Source organism: Carassius gibelio, chromosome B14 (genome assembly GCF_023724105.1).
Source record: "Carassius gibelio isolate Cgi1373 ecotype wild population from Czech Republic chromosome B14, carGib1.2-hapl.c, whole genome shotgun sequence".
Taxonomy (NCBI): domain Eukaryota; kingdom Metazoa; phylum Chordata; class Actinopteri; order Cypriniformes; family Cyprinidae; genus Carassius; species Carassius gibelio.
This window is the reverse complement of record NC_068409.1, coordinates 19,698,698-19,720,604: the sequence shown is the minus strand read 5'-3', so window position 1 is coordinate 19,720,604 and position 21,907 is coordinate 19,698,698. Positions and strand designations below refer to the sequence as shown.

General features: G+C 35.2%; 1 protein-coding gene across 3 annotated transcripts in view; it reads left to right on the top strand.

The window, feature by feature from the left end:
- Positions 1 to 7,279: 7,279 nt before the first annotated feature.
- The window catches only part of LOC127971387 (protocadherin-11 X-linked-like), a 189,182-nt gene continuing 174,554 nt past the window's right edge, over positions 7,280 to 21,907 (top strand). For 2 of the 3 annotated variants that reach the window (XM_052574369.1, XM_052574368.1), the window contains exons 1-2: positions 7,280 to 7,547; positions 8,799 to 8,831. In XM_052574369.1, coding sequence (XP_052430329.1) covers positions 7,404 to 7,547; positions 8,799 to 8,831 — 177 coding nt within the window. In that variant the 5' untranslated portion in view covers positions 7,280 to 7,403. The remainder of the gene's footprint in view (positions 7,548 to 8,798; positions 8,832 to 21,907) is intronic. The other variant, XM_052574372.1, reaches the window with a different exon arrangement.

Genomic DNA, 21,907 nt, shown 5'->3' with positions numbered 1-21,907 from the left:
ATGATTAAGACTTTGTTATGGAATCATTTGAACCTTGCAAAGTGTTGAACACTGCTACAATTGCACATACTTTTACTTTAAGTATAAGTTCACCCAAAAATTAAAATTCTTTCACTAATTACCCAATCTCATGTCGCACCAAACCCATAACTACTTAGTTCATCTTCAATTCAATTATATACACACATATATATATATAGAGCTCTCTGATCATCTTTTCTTATTTTTATTATACTTATGATTTTATTTTTTAATAACAAAATCATTTGGATTGAGATATACATCATAAAATATAAAAAGTCTAGCTGTACGTAATGGGTACATGTTTGTACCCTTTAAGCACACTCCTGTTGCCATTAAGCTCACATCATGTTTTATTAAAATTTTTTGTTTATTTTAAACAACCTTTTTAATAAAAAATCTGTTGATTTGAGCTGACATAGCTACTGTAATACAAAATCGACTATGATTCAGTCAGACGGGATCAAACATGTTTGATATTTTCAATTCAATTCAAGTTTTCAATTCAAGTTTATTTGTATAGCGCTTTTTACAATACAAATCGTTACAAAGCAACTTTACAGAAAATCATGTTTCTACAATATTTAGTAGTAGCTAGTAGTTTGTGCACGTTTGACAGGATTTTAGAAAAAATAATAATAAGCTAAACCATTTAGGGCCTTATAGGTAAGTAATGATAATTTGTAACTGATACGGAACTTAATAGGTAACCAGTGCAGAGACAGTAAAATTGGGGTAATATGATCATATTTTCTTGACCTCGTAAGGACTCTAGCTGCTGCATTTTGGACTACCTGTAGCTTGTTTATTGACGAAGCAGGACAACCACCTAGAAGTGCATTACAATAGTCCAGTCTAGAGGTCATAAATGCATGAACTAGCTTTTCTGCATCAGAAACAGATAACATGTTTCGTAGCTTGGCAATGTTTCTAAGATGGAAGAATGCAGTTTTTGTAACATTGGAAATATGATTTTCAAAAAAAAAATTGCTGTCTAAAATAACACCCTGATTTCTGACTGTAGAGGAAGTAACAGTACATCCGTCTAGTTGCAGATTGTAATCTACAAGATTCTGTGCAGTGTTTTTTGGTCCAATAATTAATATCTCTGTCTTATCCAAAGTTAATTGGAGAAAATCATTTGTCATCCAATCTTTTACATTTTTAACACACTCTGTTAGCTTAGATAATTGGGAAGTTTCCGCTGGTCTCGTTGAGATATATAACTGAGTATCATCAGCATAACAGTGGAAGCTAACTCCGTATTTTCTAATAATATTACCAAGGGGCAACATGTATATTGAAAATAGAAGGGGACCTAGGACGGTTCCTTGTGACACTCCATATTTTACTGATGATAAATGAGATGACACCCCATTTAAGTAAACAAAATGGTAGCGATCGGACAGGTAGGATCTAAACCATCTTAGAGCCTGCCCTTGAATACCTGTATAGTTTTGTAATCGATCTATGAGTATGTCATGATCTATGGTGTCGAACGCAGCACTAATATCAAGTAAGACTAGAAATGAGATGCAGCCTTGATCTGACGCAAGGAGCAGGTTATTTGTAATTTTAACATGTGCAGTTTCTGTGCTATGGTGGGGCCTAAAACCTGACTGAAATTCTTCATACAGATCATTTTTATGCAGGAAGGTGCTCAATTGAACAGACACAACTTTTTCTAAAATTTTAGACATAAATGGAAGATTTGAAATAGGCCTATAATTTGCCAGTACACTAGGATCTAGTTTTGGTTTCTTAATAAGAGGCTTGATAACCGCCAGCTTGAATGGTTTTGGGACGTGTCCTAAAGTTAACGACGAGTTTATGATATTGAGAAGCGTTTCTTCTGCTACAGGTAACAGCTCTTTCAGTAATTTAGTGGGTACAGGATCTAATAAACATGTTGTTGGTTTAGATACAGTGATAAGTTTATTTAGCTCTTCCTGTCCTATATTTGTAAAGCACTGCAGTTTATCTTTGGGTACGATGGATGAAACTGAAGTGTTAGACGCTGTAGAATCTACATTCGCTATTGTATTTCTAATGTTATCTATTTTATCAGTGAAGAAATTCATAAATTCATTACTATTTAACGTTGGTGGAATATTTGAATCAGGTGGCGTCTGGTAATTTGTTAACTTAGCCACTGTGCTAAATAAAAACCTTGGATTGTTTTGGTTATTTTCAATGAGTTTGTGTATATGCTCTGCCCTAGCAGTTTTTAGAGCCTGTCTATAGCTGGACATACTGTTTTTCCATGCAATTCTAAAAACTTCTAAGTTAGTTTTTCTCCATTTGCGTTCAAGACTACGAGTTACTTTCTTGAGTGAGTGAGTTTTACTGTTATACCATGGTACAGTACGTTTTTCTCTAACCTTTTTCAATTTGATGGGGGCAACATCTTCTTATGTATTAGAGAAAATAGTGCCCATGTTGTTTTCGACAATGTAACAGTAACATTTTTATATTAATGATTTAAAAGTACAAGCCTGTGAAGTAATATAGTGGTGTAGCACACAACACAGTGTGCAATAGTCTGATTGACTTACAGGAGGTATGTAGAAACAAACACATCAATTGGTTAAGACATCGAGTAGAATAATACATTATTTGTCCTTTTTATAATCTGAGCTCAAAAATGGAAGTGTGCTTAATGGGTACGGGAGCTTAATAAATACCTTTATCCAATGTCCTTACTGCGTTTGTGGACTTGGGAACATTGCTGTCTGTGCAGTATCAGAGAGCTCTCGAATTTCATCAGGAATTAATGTTACCAGAATTAAAACACTTGATTCAACTTATCAGCTGAGCTTCTCAGTCTGTTAAACAGAGGGATACATCAGATACTCCCATGAGGGTGAGTCCAGAGGACTGGAGTTGAGTAACATTGTTCTAAATGATTAAAAATGGGTGAAAAATCATATAAACTTGGTCTGAACAGTGGGCAAACTCAGAGTTCTTTTGATTCAACCAGCAAGAGCGCTTTAACAACCACATACTGTAGCCAGTTTTGCAATGACAAGCATACGTTCATTACAATAGCGGAAAGGCACAGATAGTGTTTGCAGTGGATTTTTAGATGTTTACACACATTTATTTAGTTTTGTCTAAGGTGTGCAGTTTTCAGCAGGATACCTGTGATGCAAAGATGAAACTAAACTAAAATTTGTTTTGTCTCCTCACAGAATACAATATGAATCAAACAATACCCGCTTACGAGCACAAAGCTTCACGCAGGAAAACTTGAGAGAGCAATTTATTACACATTAGACTTCAGATCGTGCAATGAGATAAAAATGAGAGGGGATACCAGGAAAGCAAAATGGCCTCTGGGCAAAATGTCTGTCTTACACAAGCAGAGCCTCTGGGTCGCTGTAGGCAACATTCACGGCAAATGACAGGCCCTGGATGTTTCTCTGAGCATCTTGTGAAACTCCACAGAGCAAACATTGGGCCAGTCACCAAAACATGTCAACGCACACCAGCCCTGTCCCCATCAAGCGAAAGATGCGAGACGGAAGCTCCGCAGACGAGCGGTTCGATTCCTCTGATCGTTATCAGTACACTGCTCTGTTTTCAGCAAATTCTCCTAAGAAATCACTTCACCTTGGGCTCAGTCTATCTGAACCTGTCTCTGTTATTCAAGTACGGAAGATTATATGCACTGAAAACAGAAAAGAGCAAGATATGAGTCAGATGCCTCTGAGGGACTGTAATTTTGGAGCTCCCTTTTAAATTAAAAAGACAACAAGAGAATGGCAGATATATTTGGCTGTCCTTGTTAATCACCGATACATAAAGGGACAGAGGACAACATTTAAGGAGACCTTGAATATGTACCATTAACATTTTCAGTGGCCTCTTTACACTTTTATGCTAGATGCACACGAAAACACAATGTAAGCCATTATAAACTGAAATATGCGTTTCAGAGCTCCCTCGATGGGTTGTTTTTACAATGATAATCAAATATTTAACATTTATTGTACAGCCATCTGTATTTAGCGATGCATAGCAATGCTTCCATATGTCTGTCACAGCAGTCACTTCAGACATGTTCAACACATGTTATCTACTTTTTATGTGAGGTTTATGTGAGAATAATTCCACAATGTGCTTCTGATTTGAAAACATAAAACACAATACTATATGTATATTTTTATTAATAAATGTTTGACCAAAACATTGTTTTTAAGGTTTTTGACAAGCTTGTGAAGTTTAAATTTTTGTAAATTAGGCTAAAAGCCTATAATAGGATGTTTAACTATATGTTCATTTGTGAAAACGTACCCCCTATAGTGTGACAACATGTCAAAATCTCTACATCATGTGTATACATAGACATTGATTATGAAAAATTATTACTGGCCTATGGAATTCTAATTAACTGAAATCATTAAATATACAGTTTAACATCAATTAATAAAATTAATAAAAAAGTACGCTTTAGGGACCTACAAAATGTATTATTTATTTGTTTATTTATTTATTAGGTGTTATTTTTCCAACATTCTGTGTTTTCCATTTAAATGTTTCTGAATATATTTTCAAAGGATTGTTAAAATTTTAATAATCCAACAGCATGTCTAATCAACTGAATTCAAAAAGCTATAATAACATACTATTTCCACAATGTTTACTAAAGTCTGTACACTCAATACTAAAACTAAAGCCATTGCTGTTTACCAGTGTGGAAAGCAAAGTCCATATATTACCCCTGGCATGATAATGAATCAGCTCCATTATAAACACTGATGTGAATTACTCTCAACTAATACATAAAACAACTAAGATCAACTCGCACTGGACATTGTACTACACACTACACAGTCAAGTTGTATATTGGCAAGTATTCTGTGCTGCTCTCTCTCAGCAGTAATGGGAACCCTGCGGGATTTCTCTGCAGGCCAGAACCCTAAAAAACATGAGGGAGCACATCTGGGGCCCAGCAGGTGTGGGATGTCCCATGAGAGGTTGTTGCCAGGTAGTAAACTTCTGGACCAGCTTCCCCCAGTGCTCACAGACATGTAGATAAATGTGATAATCAGGAGCAAAAAAAAAAAAAAAAACCTGTTTGCCAGAGGGGTGTAATTGTGTACTCACCCACCAATTCTTACATGTACCCTCCTCCAATTTCAGAGGAGAGATCTTTTTTTTTTTTACCCTGTCGTGCCCTAAGGACGGTCTGTGTTTACAGTGTGGCTCAGGTTTATTTTTGGTTATGTTTATGATTACAGCCATCATAGCATGTTTAAGGAAAAATGGACCCCACAATTTTAAGGCTGCGTGAACCGGAAGTTGCTGCCGGATTTATTTCAGTGTAGTGACGTATTTCCAACTGAAACAGAATACTGAATAGAAGGCATGGTTTTATGTTTGTGCTGCTCCTCTCTGTCTCTCACTCATATCAATCTAACAGTTGGAGGGGTGTGTTTTCACCAGATCATAAAACTTTTTCAACAAGGTGATTACGTTTCAGCTTCGAAACAGAGCTTTGCATATAATTGTTAGTTTGTGCACAAAATGTTATAATTTTTTTCTTGCGTTATATGTTTAATTAACGATTGCAGCCACTGACATGCCAGAGGTAGCTTATCGTTAGAAATAAATTGGCCATCAGCTGTTAAATATTTTCTTATATTCCTCTGTTTTGCTATTAAAAGTAGGCTATTTCGTTAAGGTGTGTAGAATATTAAGGTGTGTGGGTTTTAAAACTTGCTCACTGTATTGTAAGATAACAAATGTAAAAAATAACAAACAATATTAAGACTGTAACTTTAAAAACTAAAATAAAATTCTCCTCAAAAAGATGTCACATGGAAGTGCATGACAGCCTGACCAGATTGCAGTTGATGTGGAGAAGGTGTTTGTTTGTAATTAATGTATCTGTTACAAATCAGAGTTAGCTACTTGCACTGTTGCCTGTTATTTTTTTCCTAGTTTGAAGAAGTACTTCTAATGGGGAAGACTTTAATTTTCTCATGTTATATGTGAGGCCACTATTGCGTACATGAAGACATGGATAAAGGTCCTCAGAATTATTATTTATTTTATTTTTTTATTTTATTTTTTATATCCAATGCAGTGGATGGTAGATTGTGTGTACTGTATGATGACCAAAATAATGTGTATACTTTATCACTGTAATAGTAACAAAACATAAATAAATAAATAAATAAATAAATAAATAAACATGTATACTATATGATGCAAATGTTACATTATTTAGCCAGTTTTAAAGTTTTATTACATTTTGTTCCTGAAATCCACACTTTTTACATCATTTAATGGCCTATTCTGCAATGGGTATAAACATGGTCCCATTGATTTGGAAGTATGTTTCTTCTCCCAACATTTAGACTGCTTCCATTGAGTTTGTTTGTAGTTCATACATCTCTATTGGCCATTTGTTATAACAAGTTTTAGAGGACTGAATGAATGATTTAATTAATTAATTATGCATTTTATATAGCCTAGCACTTTTTTGTGTGTGTATTGTTGTACACCCAAAGCGATATATACTCATGTCGCGGCCGACAAGGAGTGTTTTTATTTTTATTTTTATTTTTTTGAGCGTTTTAATTTTTTTAACACGGATTAATTGTTTATATAAAGACTAGCAGTGTGCGCTAGTAAAAGTAAATAACGTTTATTTTGATTTCACGCGGACTTATTTGCTTACCTTTAAGTTGTTCCGAACCAGTATAATCTCATTCTTCTGTGGAAAAGAAAATTCTCAGTAATTCATATAGCTAGGTATATTGCATTATTTTGCTAAGCTCAGTAAAATAAAGACACGTAAGGCATTCTGCGTGCGAAATTCTCGCACATGCGCATTTATTATCAGCTCTGGTCAAGCTGTTCATTCAGTCTTTCCAGATTTTTTTTTATTTATTTATTTATTTATTTATTTATTTATTTTTATCGTAGTTTTTGTGACCTTGCTGTCTGATTGTACTGCTAAACAAGGACACAATGGCATGATAATTATTTTTTTTTTATTTTTTTCATTTGTCTTCTCGAAGCGCACGCAAAAATTATTCACTGATAAATGACTCTCAAATCGTGAGTGAGACGGTTCTTTTTAATGAATCAATAAACACACAGCGCAAATTGCACTGTCCGATTCACGAACAAATGACTCATGAGGTCTTGAATCTTTTTAATGGATCTTTCACGAATGCATGACTCTGAACTCTGATTACGCTAGTGTGCAGTTCAATGTCGTTCAGTTCTGAATGAATGAATGAATCACTTAAACAGATTAGGTTCGCGATTCAGTCACGATTCACTCACGAGTTGTTTGGAGTGCTTTCTTGCTGAAAGAGTTACCAAACTAAAGTAGCAAAATTTAAAAGACCTAAAGCAAATGTTCGATGGCAAAAGTGGATAAAAGTGGATACAGTCCACTGAAACTAACCTACAAATGCTTCTTATCGATTGTGAGCGAATATTTTTATTTTTTATTTTTTAAAGTTCAACACCTGTGTGTGAAGCTTGTCGACGACCTTGTACTGCAGGTAAAGGTTACATTCAAAATTAGCAGAAAGTGTTTTGTGCATAAGCTAATGTTTTTTTGTTTTTTTAGATGATGGATCAGTAATTATGTGAACGTTAGTATGTATATATTTATTTATTTGATATAATGGGGTGTCTTCTCTTCTGAGGACATACGATAGTTAAGATGCTGTCGCAAAATTAATTGGAAATATTTTGCTTGTCACAGTGACCACCATTTACTTCAGTTGTATGGAAAACAGCAGTGTGGAAATTCTGCCATAAATAACTCTTTGTGGGGAAAAACATGCATGTTTTGGAAAACATGAGGTAGAGAAAATAATGACAGTTGTATTTTTGCATGAGCTATTGCTATCCATTTGAGATAAACACAGACTACATTTGCATAAGGCCTTCAGAAGCGATGATGTTTTCAAACAAATATGTCACACCATGAGAAGAATTATACAAATTTAAGTAAATGTTGCAGGTCATTTACATGTTACATGGGAGTCAATCAATCATGCGAGGAACACTCCTGTGTAGTGCTGCTGAAATATACTACAAAACACAAATAATAATGCAGCCATTTTTAGATGTGGAGTTTGTGTTGATTAAACCAACAATCAAGCATGTATTTGCAGGACTCTTGACAGCCACTGTACAAGCTTTGTTTACATGTTTGTCAGACACTAAAAGGACGAGGCAAGGGGAGCCAAGAAAAGTGCCACAATCTCATCAGCATTCTAGAGAGCTGGCTGGTCATATTATCCTTGATAAGGAAGCCTGGAGTAATTGGGGAAGATAACTTTTTATTTCAGCCATCATTATCTCCCCCTCCTTTCTGTTGAGTTTTAATTGTAATCATTTCCTCCCCAAAATACCATTGACTTTCATATTGTCTATGAGGTATCTGCAGCAAGATCTGAATAATATTACGGTGTCTGACAAGGGACACTGGGGAAGAAAGGTTTGGGACTAGAAAATTGAATTGATTGGGCATTTGGAACAGAAACAGCATGCAGCAAATGCATTTAGCAGTGTATGTTGCATTTTAAGTACCTAGTCTTGAGACAGACATTGTATTTAATTTTTTCTTTGTTAAATGGACAGAAAAAATACAAAATACAAATTCTGTAATTTTAGGAAGATACTGTGAAGAATATTGGTAATCAAACAGGTATGTTTATCCATTGACATTGTATGGAGAAAAATAAATAAATAAATCTGATTTTTCTTAATACCTTGTGTTTGTATGTGTCTGTGTTCCACAGAAGAACGTCATGCAGATCTGCGACAACGTGAGGGTAGGACTTCATTTGTATTATTTGGACCATCTAACTTTCTTTCATCTAGTTAGCTTTCATTTTACACCTAAAAGAGCTTGGGTGGATTATTTAATTATGCAAAACAGTGGCCAGGATATTATTCAAAAGTTCACCATTTGTATTCCATGGAAGAATGAAAGTCATACAAGTCTGACATGAGGGAGAGTAAATGATGAACAAGTTTTCATTTTTGTTGAACTGATTATTTAAAACAGAGCTTTTATGCTTGTACAATTAAAAACAATGCCAGGTTTATATGACTTGTATCATCAATCACTTCAGGGGTAGCAAATGATCATAAATGTCACGCCAGGCTCTGCGTGAGTCCTTTAGTTATGTTGTACCATATGAGCAAAATTTACAAAGGTACTAAAAATGATACCAGTCACCTTCGACTTCGCCCTGCTGAAATATGTCTGGAGGACACTATGTAAAGCACAGGGACAGTAAATTAATTTTAGATTGCATCTAGAGGACTACCTTGTAATTTTGGACTAAAAATAACTCTGAGGCACTTGACAACTAAGAGGTCCTCAGCAGGATTGAGATGGAACATATACTGTAAAACCTGATTACTTGAGCTAAGACAACTTGTTGAAAAGGGTTGTGGAAAAGAGGATTGTTTTGACCTTTCTCACCTCGGCTGTATACTCATAGCACAAGGTACACATACGCAGTGAATGGGGTTACTATGGTGAACTGCAAGGTTTTCCACAGTACATGGCAAATAAAATAGACAGGCATTTTCCCACACAGAAATGATGATGACATCATATATATATATGTATATGTGTGTGTGTGTGTGTGTGTGTGTGTGTGTTTAATGCTAGGAAAATAAAGTGACTTATTAACAATAATTGGGCAGCAGTTTAAAAAAAAAGAAAAGTACAGAAAAAGTAGTAGTTTGTGTGTGTGTGTGTGTGTAGAAGGCTGAGTTTATTCCGCAAGTTATATGTATATATATATATATATACACATTTTTTTTTTTTTTTTTACAAAAATACTACAATTTTAACTCATACATGAGTTAATACTATATTCAATATCTTTTTAAATATGTAAGCATTTTATTTTAAGTCATCAGGTGTTTTCATCACACAAAATGACCATGGTGATGTGTATATATATATATATATATATATATATATATATATATATATATATATATATACAATATAAATAAAATGATTTACAGCACAGTAACAACATTAAAATGAAAATATAACATACACAAACCTTCACTTTAATGCACAAATTCAGCCGTGCTGTTTCAACAGTCAGTGAGATTGACCCTGTCACAAACCAAGCTGTACAAAAACACAAAAACTGCCAAACATTGAAAAGTGCTATCCCAAACAAGATGACCTAACAGATTCACCCCAACATTTGGATCGAAAGGGAACTCCTTCAGTCCACTACACACCACTGATCAGAAGATAGGGGATGCATGCTTCTCTGAGTATTCAAATCAGCTCTCGGCTATAAGTCTGGCACAAGGGTGCCATGCTAAAACAGTCAAAAAAGGTCAAAACTAAAAGATGACTCTGACCTTTGAGACCTGCGGGTTGGACCAGCGATACCTGCGTACAGTGCTTAACATTTGCATGGGCAGAAGTTCAAAAATAGCTCGGAATTCGATCATGCTTGGTTTTCCCACCTCCTCTGTTTTGTGAGAAATACTGTGTGTCTTTCGCAGCATTCGAATCCTTCCCTTCAACTTGTCAGCTCTTTGATTCCTTGACAGATTTCTTTGCTGCATTTTTGCTTCAGTGCCATCATGCTCTGTTTTCTCCGTACTTTCTGGATCTGCCTCATGTCTCGTCTGACATGCGCGCAGAGACAGCCCTCTGCTCATCTGCTATTTTCCATATACCGTGGACAGGGTTTGGCGATCTGCAATGCAAGCAACAGCGTAAACGTCTTTCCTAACAAGTGAATCAGTGCCAAATAACAACTGTATGCAAGCAACTGTCTTACAATGCGTCCTGTTATTGGACTTTTTCTGGGAATGTTTGACGGGCAACATTCTATTTGGTTTTTATAAAAGTCGTGCTTTGTTTATAAGATTTTGTTCCTCACAAATCTGCAATATGTTTCCTCGCTGCTTTCATCGCACCACATCAAATGGTAATCTAAGGATTTGATCAAAACAAAAGAAAAGTATGTCTATTTTTTTTTTCTACCCAAGCAAAACCATTTTTTCTATTTCATGTCATTTGGCAAGTATTTGCTCGGGAGGAGAAGTGAGAAATAGTCACACCATCAAATCTGGGGCACTATTTCACCTGCTGAAGTCTGCTGTCCAAAAAGTAAAACTTTCTTCTTTGCTCTCTTGTTTTCTGTTAGCAATTACGTGGATCGGGGGTAAACGACAGCAATATGCACTACTTCCTTTTACATTGGAGAAACCTAAGCCTGTAACAGCAGACCCAGATGCCAGTTAGTGATGTATTCTGTAATCTTTGGTTTAATAATTTGAGAGTCACGGTCTGGTAAAACCAACAGAACTGACAGAATCAGTGCACTTTCACTAATAATGAACAAAGGCGTGTGGGTGTTCTGCGATGAATTCATAATGAACTGGCAATAGCACGGGGTCAGCGAGGTGACTGTGACAGATTTAAAGGCGTAGCAGTCACTTTTTATGGACGAAAGGAGTATTTCAAGAAATTGGGTGGTTGCAGAGAGGTAGGAGCGAAAATTGGTTCAACAGAACTTGTCAAATGATTATTAGGATGCATACTGTGAACCACAGTAGATTATATAAAACCGAAAGCATATTCAAATCGAAGCATATAATTAATATGGCCGTCGATCAATTTGCAAGCGATTTGGGTGCTTTGCTGTTGTCACTTCTTATTTCTTAGAGTTATGTTACTGCCAAACATAAGAGAAGGTTTAAGGCGATGTAGCACAATCTTACACAACTGCAGCTGTACCGCAGAGAGCACCGCAGAGCGGGTGAGGGGTCAACACTGCAACAGTTGGGGAATGCTGCAGGGACGGACATAAAATTGGATCTGTCATTTCTGAAAATTGTAGAGTTGATTTGATCCTCCTCAGGCTAGAATTTGTGTAACCGGCGATGTCCATACAGCCTGATGAAGACAAATTACAGGTATTCTTAGCATGTAAAATAACATAAAAACTCTTGCTTTTAAATGCCTATATTAAAAGTTACTGCCACTCCATGATGGGGTAATAGGCACGATTCGCATTGTTGATCAAATGATTATAGAGAAATAAACTTGATTATCTTGTTATTTCCGTAACTCGTTAATTATAATCATCTGTGTTCACAGGGGTAATTCATCAGACGCGGCTATACAGAACATATATTATAATAAAGCAGTAAGCCACAAAAGTGATTTCTTAGATATGACAGGAGGGTTTTATAAAACAGTGGCAACAGGAATATGATAGTAGCCACTAATGTTAAATAAATAATTAACTTTATTATTAGTGTTGTTATTATTAATCATGATCGCAATAAACAATTGTTTCATCAAGTAATAGAGTTTATTAGCCTAGTTGTAGGTTGTGTACAGATTACATTTAGTGTTTTTTTCTCCATAAAACACACAAATACATTTTGATGAATCTTAATGCAGATTCATATAAGGACACTTCATTTTGACTGTTAAGAATTTGGGCCCTATTTTAACAATCTAAGCGCACATTCTAAAGCAGACGGTGCAGGTGCACTCAGAGAGTGTCCGAATCCACTTTTGCTAGTTTAACAATGGGAAAACGGTTGGTGCGCCTTGCGCATGGTCTAAATGGGTTGTCCCTATTATCTTTATTAGTAATGGGTGTGTTTTGGGCATAATGTGCAATAAACCAATCAGAGTCTCATCTCCCATTCCCTTTAAAAGCCAGTTGCGCTCGCGCCATGGCGAGTTCACTATTTACATGGCAGAATGTAATTATTCATTTAAAAAAAATGTTTGCTGTACTGTGTGTATAGACACATTACTGACACGCTCTTTAAATAACAAAGAAAAGATATTGATCCAGACTTCACACCAGGTTTGAGTTGGTCTATTGAGCAGTGTATTTTCAGTTTGTCAAAATAGAAATTATCTTCATCTCTCACACTAAACTCATTGGTAATGAAGTTGCAAAGATGTATGAAATTAAAAGTACGAGCCAATCCTAAACCGAACAATTGTTATAATTTCTTGGCGAATGTGTAATTTTGAATATGTGGTATAGAACCGACAAATTCATGAATTTAAATTAAATTACATTGAATTCAACTGATGCTGAGTTCACAGGTGGCTGTTTTATTAATATTGCTTTGAATGAAGTTTAACCAATCAAAATAGTTCAGCTTTACTGCTCAAATCAAGCATACAATAAGGGTGGTTTATTCCAGTTTTCTACTCATGCAGGTCTAGCTGTGTTTTGGCATTCCTTACTGCAGGGCATGAAACATCCAAAAATTCTGCATTGAAGCTTGACTAAGAAGCCTTTCCACAAGTCACATGTTTATCTGTTCAAGCTGTCAGTACCACATGCTGCGGCCCAGCCTAACATATGTACAGCATTTACAGACTTCTTCATCTTTGTTCTTCTTCTTTTTCTTCTCTTTATTAATATATATATTTTTTTTACTTCATTTGAATGCTGCAACCAATGTGCAAAATACATGTGAAATTGAGGTGATGAGAAGAAGTGTGAGATAAATGTGCAAATGGGGTGTGTATTTTTGGTCTTCTGTGCATGATGTCTTTTTAATGGCACCTTTAAAACATAATATAATAATGGGCATATATATGGGCATATAAATAGTCTCATAAAAGAAAAAAAAAAAATATATATATATATATATATATATATATATATACATATTATATAATTTACCAGTTTTTTTTTTTTTTTTTTTTAATGAGACTATTTGAGTTATACATTTGTTAATTGCAATGGACACCATGCATGAAGGTTCTAATGTCAAATGTTTATATTTTGTTATAAATATGTTATATTTATATATTTATAATAAAAAAAAAATGTTGCACTTGATGTGAACTTAGACAATAAGATTATGCAATGAATTCTGATCGGAGAACTGAAAGCTGCATGTATATATGCAATCCCTCTCTCCACTATTTCTTCTTATTTTAAATAACATGAACATTATAATTTATCATGTACAAGTCTTCATTTCCAACTAATTATGGTTAGTATTGTTCATTTCAAATATCCATGGAAAGTTGCATCATTTAATTATAAACAACCTTCACAGTAGATTTGACTGGAAATTCCCTTTGAAATGCAGTGAACAGATACACTCTTTATGCATGGCATCCACTGTGATAAACAGATGTGTCTTAATGTGTGTTCACAAATATATTAATAATACCTGAAGAAAAATGTCCTTTAGATCTTATTCGACAACTCTCGGCTAGAATACTTTCTGATTGGTCAATTTTGGAATTGAGTGGTCATCCATGACTGATTGCTCATACAGAAAATCTGTTTCTTAGCTGCATTCGTTCACTTCAAAAGAACATCAAAAATGTATTTATCTGTGAAGAACATTACGAGCTAATTATCTTGCTTATTAGCAGGGTAATTTTTATCTGCCGACGGAATGAAGTAAAAACAAGAGGAACAGAAAGAAGAGAAATTCATGTTGTTGTTGTTATTAGGCCAACCTTTTAATTAGAACAACTGTACAGAATGAGGTTAATAATAAGATGCAACTGAATAGAACTATGAGCTCTTCTCGAACAAGAATGCACAGCATTTGGAATATTTCACTTTCAGATTTATAGACTAGACTGGGGCTTGTTGTCACAGACAGTTGTGACAGTCCTTGAATAGCTAATGAACATGTCATTCTATGAACCTCAAGTTGGGTGAATACAGCTGTTAGAACTGTGCATTTGTAGCCCTTAAAGTGTGTGTTTACTCTGTTCATACGATTTGGATATTGATATTACAGACTATCCAGTTGTCTGTCACATTAATTAACTGATCTGTAGGAAATTAGCTCTGTCTGGTTTTTATTTGAGAAACACCCAATTACTTAGTAAGTCAGTTTGATATAATTTAAATAAAATAAATAAAAATATGTATTATTTTTTTATTTATTTGTTGTTGTTTTTTTATGAGACTATTTGAGTTATACATTTGTTAATTGCATTGGACACCATGCATGAAGGTTTTTTTTTATATATATATAAGTAAAGTACAGTTTGTTTATACATCATTCTAATTAATTTATATTTTAGTAAATATAATAGCAACAGTTGTTAGGCATGCTATTTATTTATTTATTTACTAAATAATTATTTAGGAATATGTTATGTGATGAATTATTTATTTTCTAAATAAAATGTTGTGATATCACACACATTCAAGAACATGCTCTCTATGATATTTGCATTAGCCGTCAGAAGAAAAAAAAAAACATATTGGTCGATCAGTGGTCCAAATATACACATACACTTTTTCATTTTAAAGAGTGTTAAATTAAAAATGATTCTTGTGAACTCTGTCCTCCAACCTAAGATATGCTGTAAAAACACTGCTTTCAGGTTTTCACATTTTTATTGAGACAGGTCCCATTTCATAGCCTGTAAAATTTATTGCAGTATTTGTTGACCAAACAGTTTGATATTTTTTGTTACCCTGTAAACTTTTGCTGTTTAATGAGTTGATTCGTGTTTATGATATAACGACTAAATTGCTTGATTATTGTATTTATATTTATAGCAGCCGAATAGGATGTTTAAATGGAAGGCAACAGCCTCATATAATGTGGCAGCATGCCGTGCTATTGTGTGTAGTAGCCTACTGCATCTTTTTTTCCTGGGCACTAATGGTGGAAAAGTTCAAAACATTTTTTTGCAGTCAAGGTATGTGCCTTCAGAGAAATTGACTTTCAAAAACAAACCCTGAGAAGCATTGAGCAGAGTGAAAGTGTGATAACTGGCCCCGCTTTCTCCTATATTTTTCTTAATTCACGGAGTCTATTGCTATGGCAACATATGGACGATTTTTTGATCGTTGATGACGTGCTGTGCATGTCCCACTCACGCTAAACAGAGCGTCTCCTCGTTTCCATCTTTTCCTTTAAAACACGAACGTGTCGGCACATGGTTTGTTGGCATTTTCTTGTGCAGGTTTAAATGGGCTTACTCTATTAGAATCACAGAGGGCCGCATCTTTTCCTCAGTAGTGCACATGCGAAAGCTAAGCAGTCCCCAGAGCCTCTGTTTACCAACCAAGTCGGATTTACTCCTTTCATACCCAGACATACGGAGGCTCACCTTCTCCCCCGAGGCTTTCATTTTGTCTCACATCCTAACTCCACTCCAGCCACAATCCGCTCAAAACTTAGCAGACTGAGGGGCTTTTATGCAAATCTCTGCACCAAAAACATAGTTACAAGCCCATTCCTCATTCTCAGAAATACACACTTCAAAAAGAAGCCATTTAATTCTCTGATGACAAAATTGAGAACAGTTCCATTATTGCCCGCTCCAGCTAGAAGGGACAACTTAAGGAGCTTGTCTGTAAACATAGCCGTACAAAACCGCTCTCAAGGAAAGCTTCATCAGACAGGGAATCATTTGCATTCTTTTAAACAAACGTTTTGATGGTGAAACAAACAGGCCCGCCCTGCCATGTTTGATCTCCATCATTTTCACAAAGCGCTGACACTAAGTACAAAAACAACTTAAGGTCATTTCTCCGTGACTATGACAGACAATTATTCAGCTGCATTTCATATGAGGAGCTATGGGGGCGGACACGGATGATGGGTGAATGGATACTGAGATTACCGCCGCGTTTCAGCAGACTGACCAAAACAAAGCCGGATTCCTCTGTGTCTAATGGTGGCCAGCGGAAAAGCTTTTGAATCAGATCACATCGAGGATAAATGAAGCTTCTTGAAATGGAATTGGGGGGAATGTGGCACGGATTGCAAAACGGGGACCACGGGGAACGGTAAAAGGGTTCGAATGGCAGCCAGATTCATCAAGTCATTTATGCCGTTCCTGAACTATGTCAAACGGCCGTTAGGAATGCTGCTCTGGTTACTAAAGGGGAGAAATAATTAAATGCATGAGCGCCGCAATTAAAATATGAAAAAATGGACTTGTAACTGTCCTAATCAGCCAGGTCAAAATACTAATTATATTCAGACTCCATGAAAAAAAAAAAAAAAAAAAAAACATTTAAATGCATTTTAAATAAAATTGTCTTTCCCCATTAGCTTTTTTTTTTTCTTTTTTGGGGTTAAATCTAAGACGCTATCTTTTTAACCAAATGTTACCTGATAAAGTATGAATTACAGTAAATAATTTAGTTCCTACTTCTAAAAGAAGATGAACCATTAGATGGATGAAGCTTTAACATCCATGGAACCTGTCCATTACACAAAAGGTTCCTACAGTGGAAAACTGTTTCTTTAGATTTTTTTAAGTATTCCTCACACTTCCAAACAGGTTATTTTAGGAAATGTTCAATGAAATACTCTTATGTGAACCAAACAATTTTTGTTTCATGGCATTGCTTAAAAAAAAAATAAATAAAAAAAATAATAATCTTTTATTTTTAAGAGTGCATCCTTAAACTGGAGAAAGGGGATTAAAAATATATTTAATGTAATATATGTTATTGCACTATATTTATTCTCATGCTTATTATTATTTTATTTATTTATTTATAGAACACAACACAAATTCTGATTAAGAAAATATTCTGAATATGATTTTTGAGCTTGAGTAATATGAACATAACATTTAATAGCATGTGTCACATGTCTTTTCCAGTCCAAAACTACTCGTATGCCATTAATTTCTCAGTATTGTGTATATGGGAAGAATCAGCTCTTTGTACTGAATGACTGACGGCTGCCAAGTGCAGCTTGTGTCACCGGGAAGCTGAGCCACAGCCGATCACTTCCAACTGTTCTTTCTATGGTCACACGACATGAAATCAATACGGTGCGTTCTGCAGCTGATAGGGACGTGGTGTAAAAGAAACATTCCTGCAAACAGACTACACTACACTATATTTAAGTCCACTGAAGCACATAGCATGACTGATTTGACAGAACAAACCGTACATTACACTGAAGATTTTTTTTTTTTTTTTGTACATTTCTTTACAGCATAATTATCTAAAGACAAATATTAGGTATGTGGCTAAAAAAAAGATGGCTGTAGCAAAAATCAGTTTATTACCATCGCAACAGCATAAAAATGTAATAATATGACATGCAAAGAACTTTAGAGATGAACAGTTGTTCATGAATCCTTTCAATACATCACATTTAACCCATTTACTTAGTTTGATATTTATCATATATTTATTATTTAAACAAACAAACAAAAATCTATATAATAGTATATTGTGATTGTAACCGTTTTCTGCATATTAGGTTTTTAATATTGTTGAGTGTTTTGTCCTAGGGCCTCAGAGATGTTTGTATATGAAATAGTAAATGTAACTACACTGGTGTATTCAGATTATAAAGGATTCTTTTAAAGAACTGGTTTAATGTTCCCCTTCTCAATCCCTAGATTGTTAAGAGCTAAAGAAGGGTCGTAACAGTGTGTTTGTTTCTAAAGCCTTTAGATTTCAAATCCTGTCAATGCATGCATGCATGCTGTACAAACATGCATAAATGTATAAAAAAAGAGATACCTTTCTCCATCTATTATACACCATTTCTGTCAGTTAGGGTATCAAAACTGTTCACATTTTTTTTGTCACATTTGTACCTAAAGGGTCCCTATTAGTGCCGCCTTCTTTGTCTTGTCTAAGCTATTTGCTCAGATAACACATTTTTTAAAAAGATTATGAACATGGAATTATCGCTATATATGGAAACCCTGAACATATCGGCAGTCTATGTAAGATATTTGTATAATTTGCATATTGCCAATGTTCTGGAAGTTTAAAAACCACTATAGTTATGTTCAAAGGCTACATTAGAATAATTGAGATGTTAATGAATGCCGTGTTTAATGTTTGAAGCTCTGATTTATTTAGTAGTACACATCGATGGCTCGTGAAAGTTTTAAATGTCATCGTAAGCGTCCCTCTGAGCATTACATGAGGCTGTTCCTTAAAAGCCGAAAGAAACATAAAAGAGGCTAAAGTGATTTCAAGAATAAGACAAGCAGTCCCAGAAGACCCAGTTTAAGTAGGGCTCCTTTGGTAGAGCACTCATACGCGATACCTACAGTTGTGACCATTGTTCAAAATCTTGCTGTGCCGAGCTCACTGTCTGTGACTAAGAGCCTTTGGAAAGCAGTGGCTTATTTCATGCGCTCCTGAGGGAGTATGCGTCACATATCAGATTTCAAATCCGATGGATGTTATTCTGTAAGGAGAAAACCTCGACACATAGTAACCTATAAAGATCTCCGAACTGCAAAACAGACTTTTATTTATTTTTAAGTTCTAATAAAAGCTTATCAACCACATCTTATACAAAGCGTGGGAGGCGAACTAGCTTGTGAAAAATCTGATAGCAAAACCTTAAACCATTTCAGAGGTCACGCGCATGGCACCGCTATGCCTTTAGTGTTGTGCTTGTACATCTTATGAACCTGTCACTCACCCCTTTGGCCCAAATGACAGAGAAAAGCCAAGCCTTGAGCTTCTAGTAATATCTCCAAAGGTCAATCTACAGCTGATAATGCATTCATCAGCACTAAAGAAAATGAACTATATAATTTCACGTCTGTGGTTTTAATGTGGAGATGCATTTGTGCCATAGACCATGGGAGAGAAATATGCCATTAGTTTTGGTTGGCCAAGTGAGAGTACTTTCATTGTGTCTAATGCATACCTGAGTCTAATAATTGTAAAAGTTTAATCATACTGAAAGGGTTTGGGCTTTTTAAACAATGTGTACTTCATGGCATGTGGCTTTTTGCTGTCGCAGTGCTTTGATTTGCAGGCAATTGGGCATGAAAAGCTGTGCGGTGTAGAAGATGCTTCTATTCCTTCTTTTTTGGGTGGTCACAGGTATGTAATCACACGGCTGTTCTTAGTTCATTAGCTGAAAAATCATATTAATCTTATGAAATGGACATTTTTAGAAAGCTACAATGAATGCACATTTCTGTTTTGACACTATTTGCCAAAAAAAGGCAACTGGAATTTCTGCTGGAAACTTTAGTTAGAGTAAGGGTCAATTTCGTAAGTAGTCATTAGGCTTTTTTTTTTTTTTTTTTTTTTTTACTCACAGGATTCATGGCTGCTCGAATTATGAATAATGCTACTTGCAGCACACTAATAATCTCACCCTCTCTTTGAAGTATTCTGCTAAACTAATCCAAAGATTTTTTTTTTTTTTTATAAAAGTTACCTAAGGAGTTTAGATTGATCTGAAAAGTATATTGCAACCAGGTGTTTTTTTTTTTTTTTTCCTTAACTTATATAGTTCAAATATTGAATAGAAGTGACAGTATAGACATTTACAAATGCTGTTGCTTTAAACTTTCTGTCGAAGATTCTTGAAAAAAAAAAATGCATCATGTTTTCCACAAAAATACTAAGCACACCTTTTTGCTATAATTTCAACTTTGCCATCACATGAATGAATTACATTGTAAAACAGAAGACTGTTATTCATATTTGTTCATATTTGCCACTATTATTGTTTTTACTATATTTCGACCAAAAAGTTGCAGCCTTGGTGAGCATGAGATTTCTTTCAAAAACATTATAACAATCTTACCGATCCCAAACATTTAAATGATAGTATATTTATGAGCCTTTATGAACGTTCATCTCAAAGCATTCGTCTGAGTCACTAAAGAGTGATTCTGTTTTATTAAATGAGACCTGGTATGTGAATACCATTCATAAAATGCAGAATTTCAAGTCTCTTTTTAAAGTACACAAAAAATGCTAGTACAGAAACATGGAAGATTGCTAGATTTGATCCAAAAGAGTCAGTAATGGTGTCTGAGGGCAGTGACCATGAAGTGTGGCATTGGCATGCTAGTGAATATTGTAGTGGCAAATAGGAATTATTTCATTGCTTTGCAAATGTGTTCCAGTTAGTTTCAATCAGTAAGTCTCAGCGGGTTCACGATTAATGGTACTAAGTCTACTTTTACATTCTCCATAAAGTAGGCAACTGAATGGAAATAATGTCAGTCACTTTCTATGACGATCAATGTTTTGCAACCAGTTGGTCCTGCAAAGAAGCACTGGAAAGGTGTTAATGAATTCAGGAGGGGGTAATAACCGAGATGAAGGTAAGAAGCGCTGGTGGAGGTCAGTCCACATGTGTTCCAGATCAGTCATTGTTGTTGGACATAATGAACAGCAGGTTCCCGTGAAATATTTATATATGCAGATTCATATTCAGCTTTGAAGAAAGGAAAGTGCATAATCCATTAGATAAATACAAGTAAATAAATAACTCAACAAGCAAAATGAAGTTAGTTATTTTTTATTATTCTATTTTATTATTCTATATAGTGAAGTGAAGTGACATTCAGCCAAGTATGGTGACCCACACTCAGAATTTGGGCTCTGCATTTAACCCATCCGAAATGCACACACACAGAGCAGTGAACACACACACACACACACACACACTGTGAGCACACACCCGGAGCAGTGGGCAGCCATTTATGCTGCGGCGCCCGGGGAGCAGTTGGGGGTTCGATGCCTTGCTCAAGGGCACCTAAGTCGTGGTATTGAAGGTGGAGAGAGAACTGTACATACACTCCCCCCACCCACAATTCCGTCCGGCCCGAGACTAGAACCCACAACCCTTCGATTGGGAGTCTGACTCTGTAACCATTAGGCCACGACTTCCCCATATAGATATATATATATATATATATATATATATATATATATATATATATATATAATATTTAAAAATGCATTTTCATTTGTTCATTTACAGTAGTTCCTTTGTGTAACCATTGCAACTGAAAGTTATGGGGCCACACACTGCACCTCTGAATGTGTGAATTGTATTACCTGACATATCTGCTGTTCTCTCTCTCTCTCCTTATTTACAAATTCCCAAAAGCCACAAAAACAAAACATTAACAAGC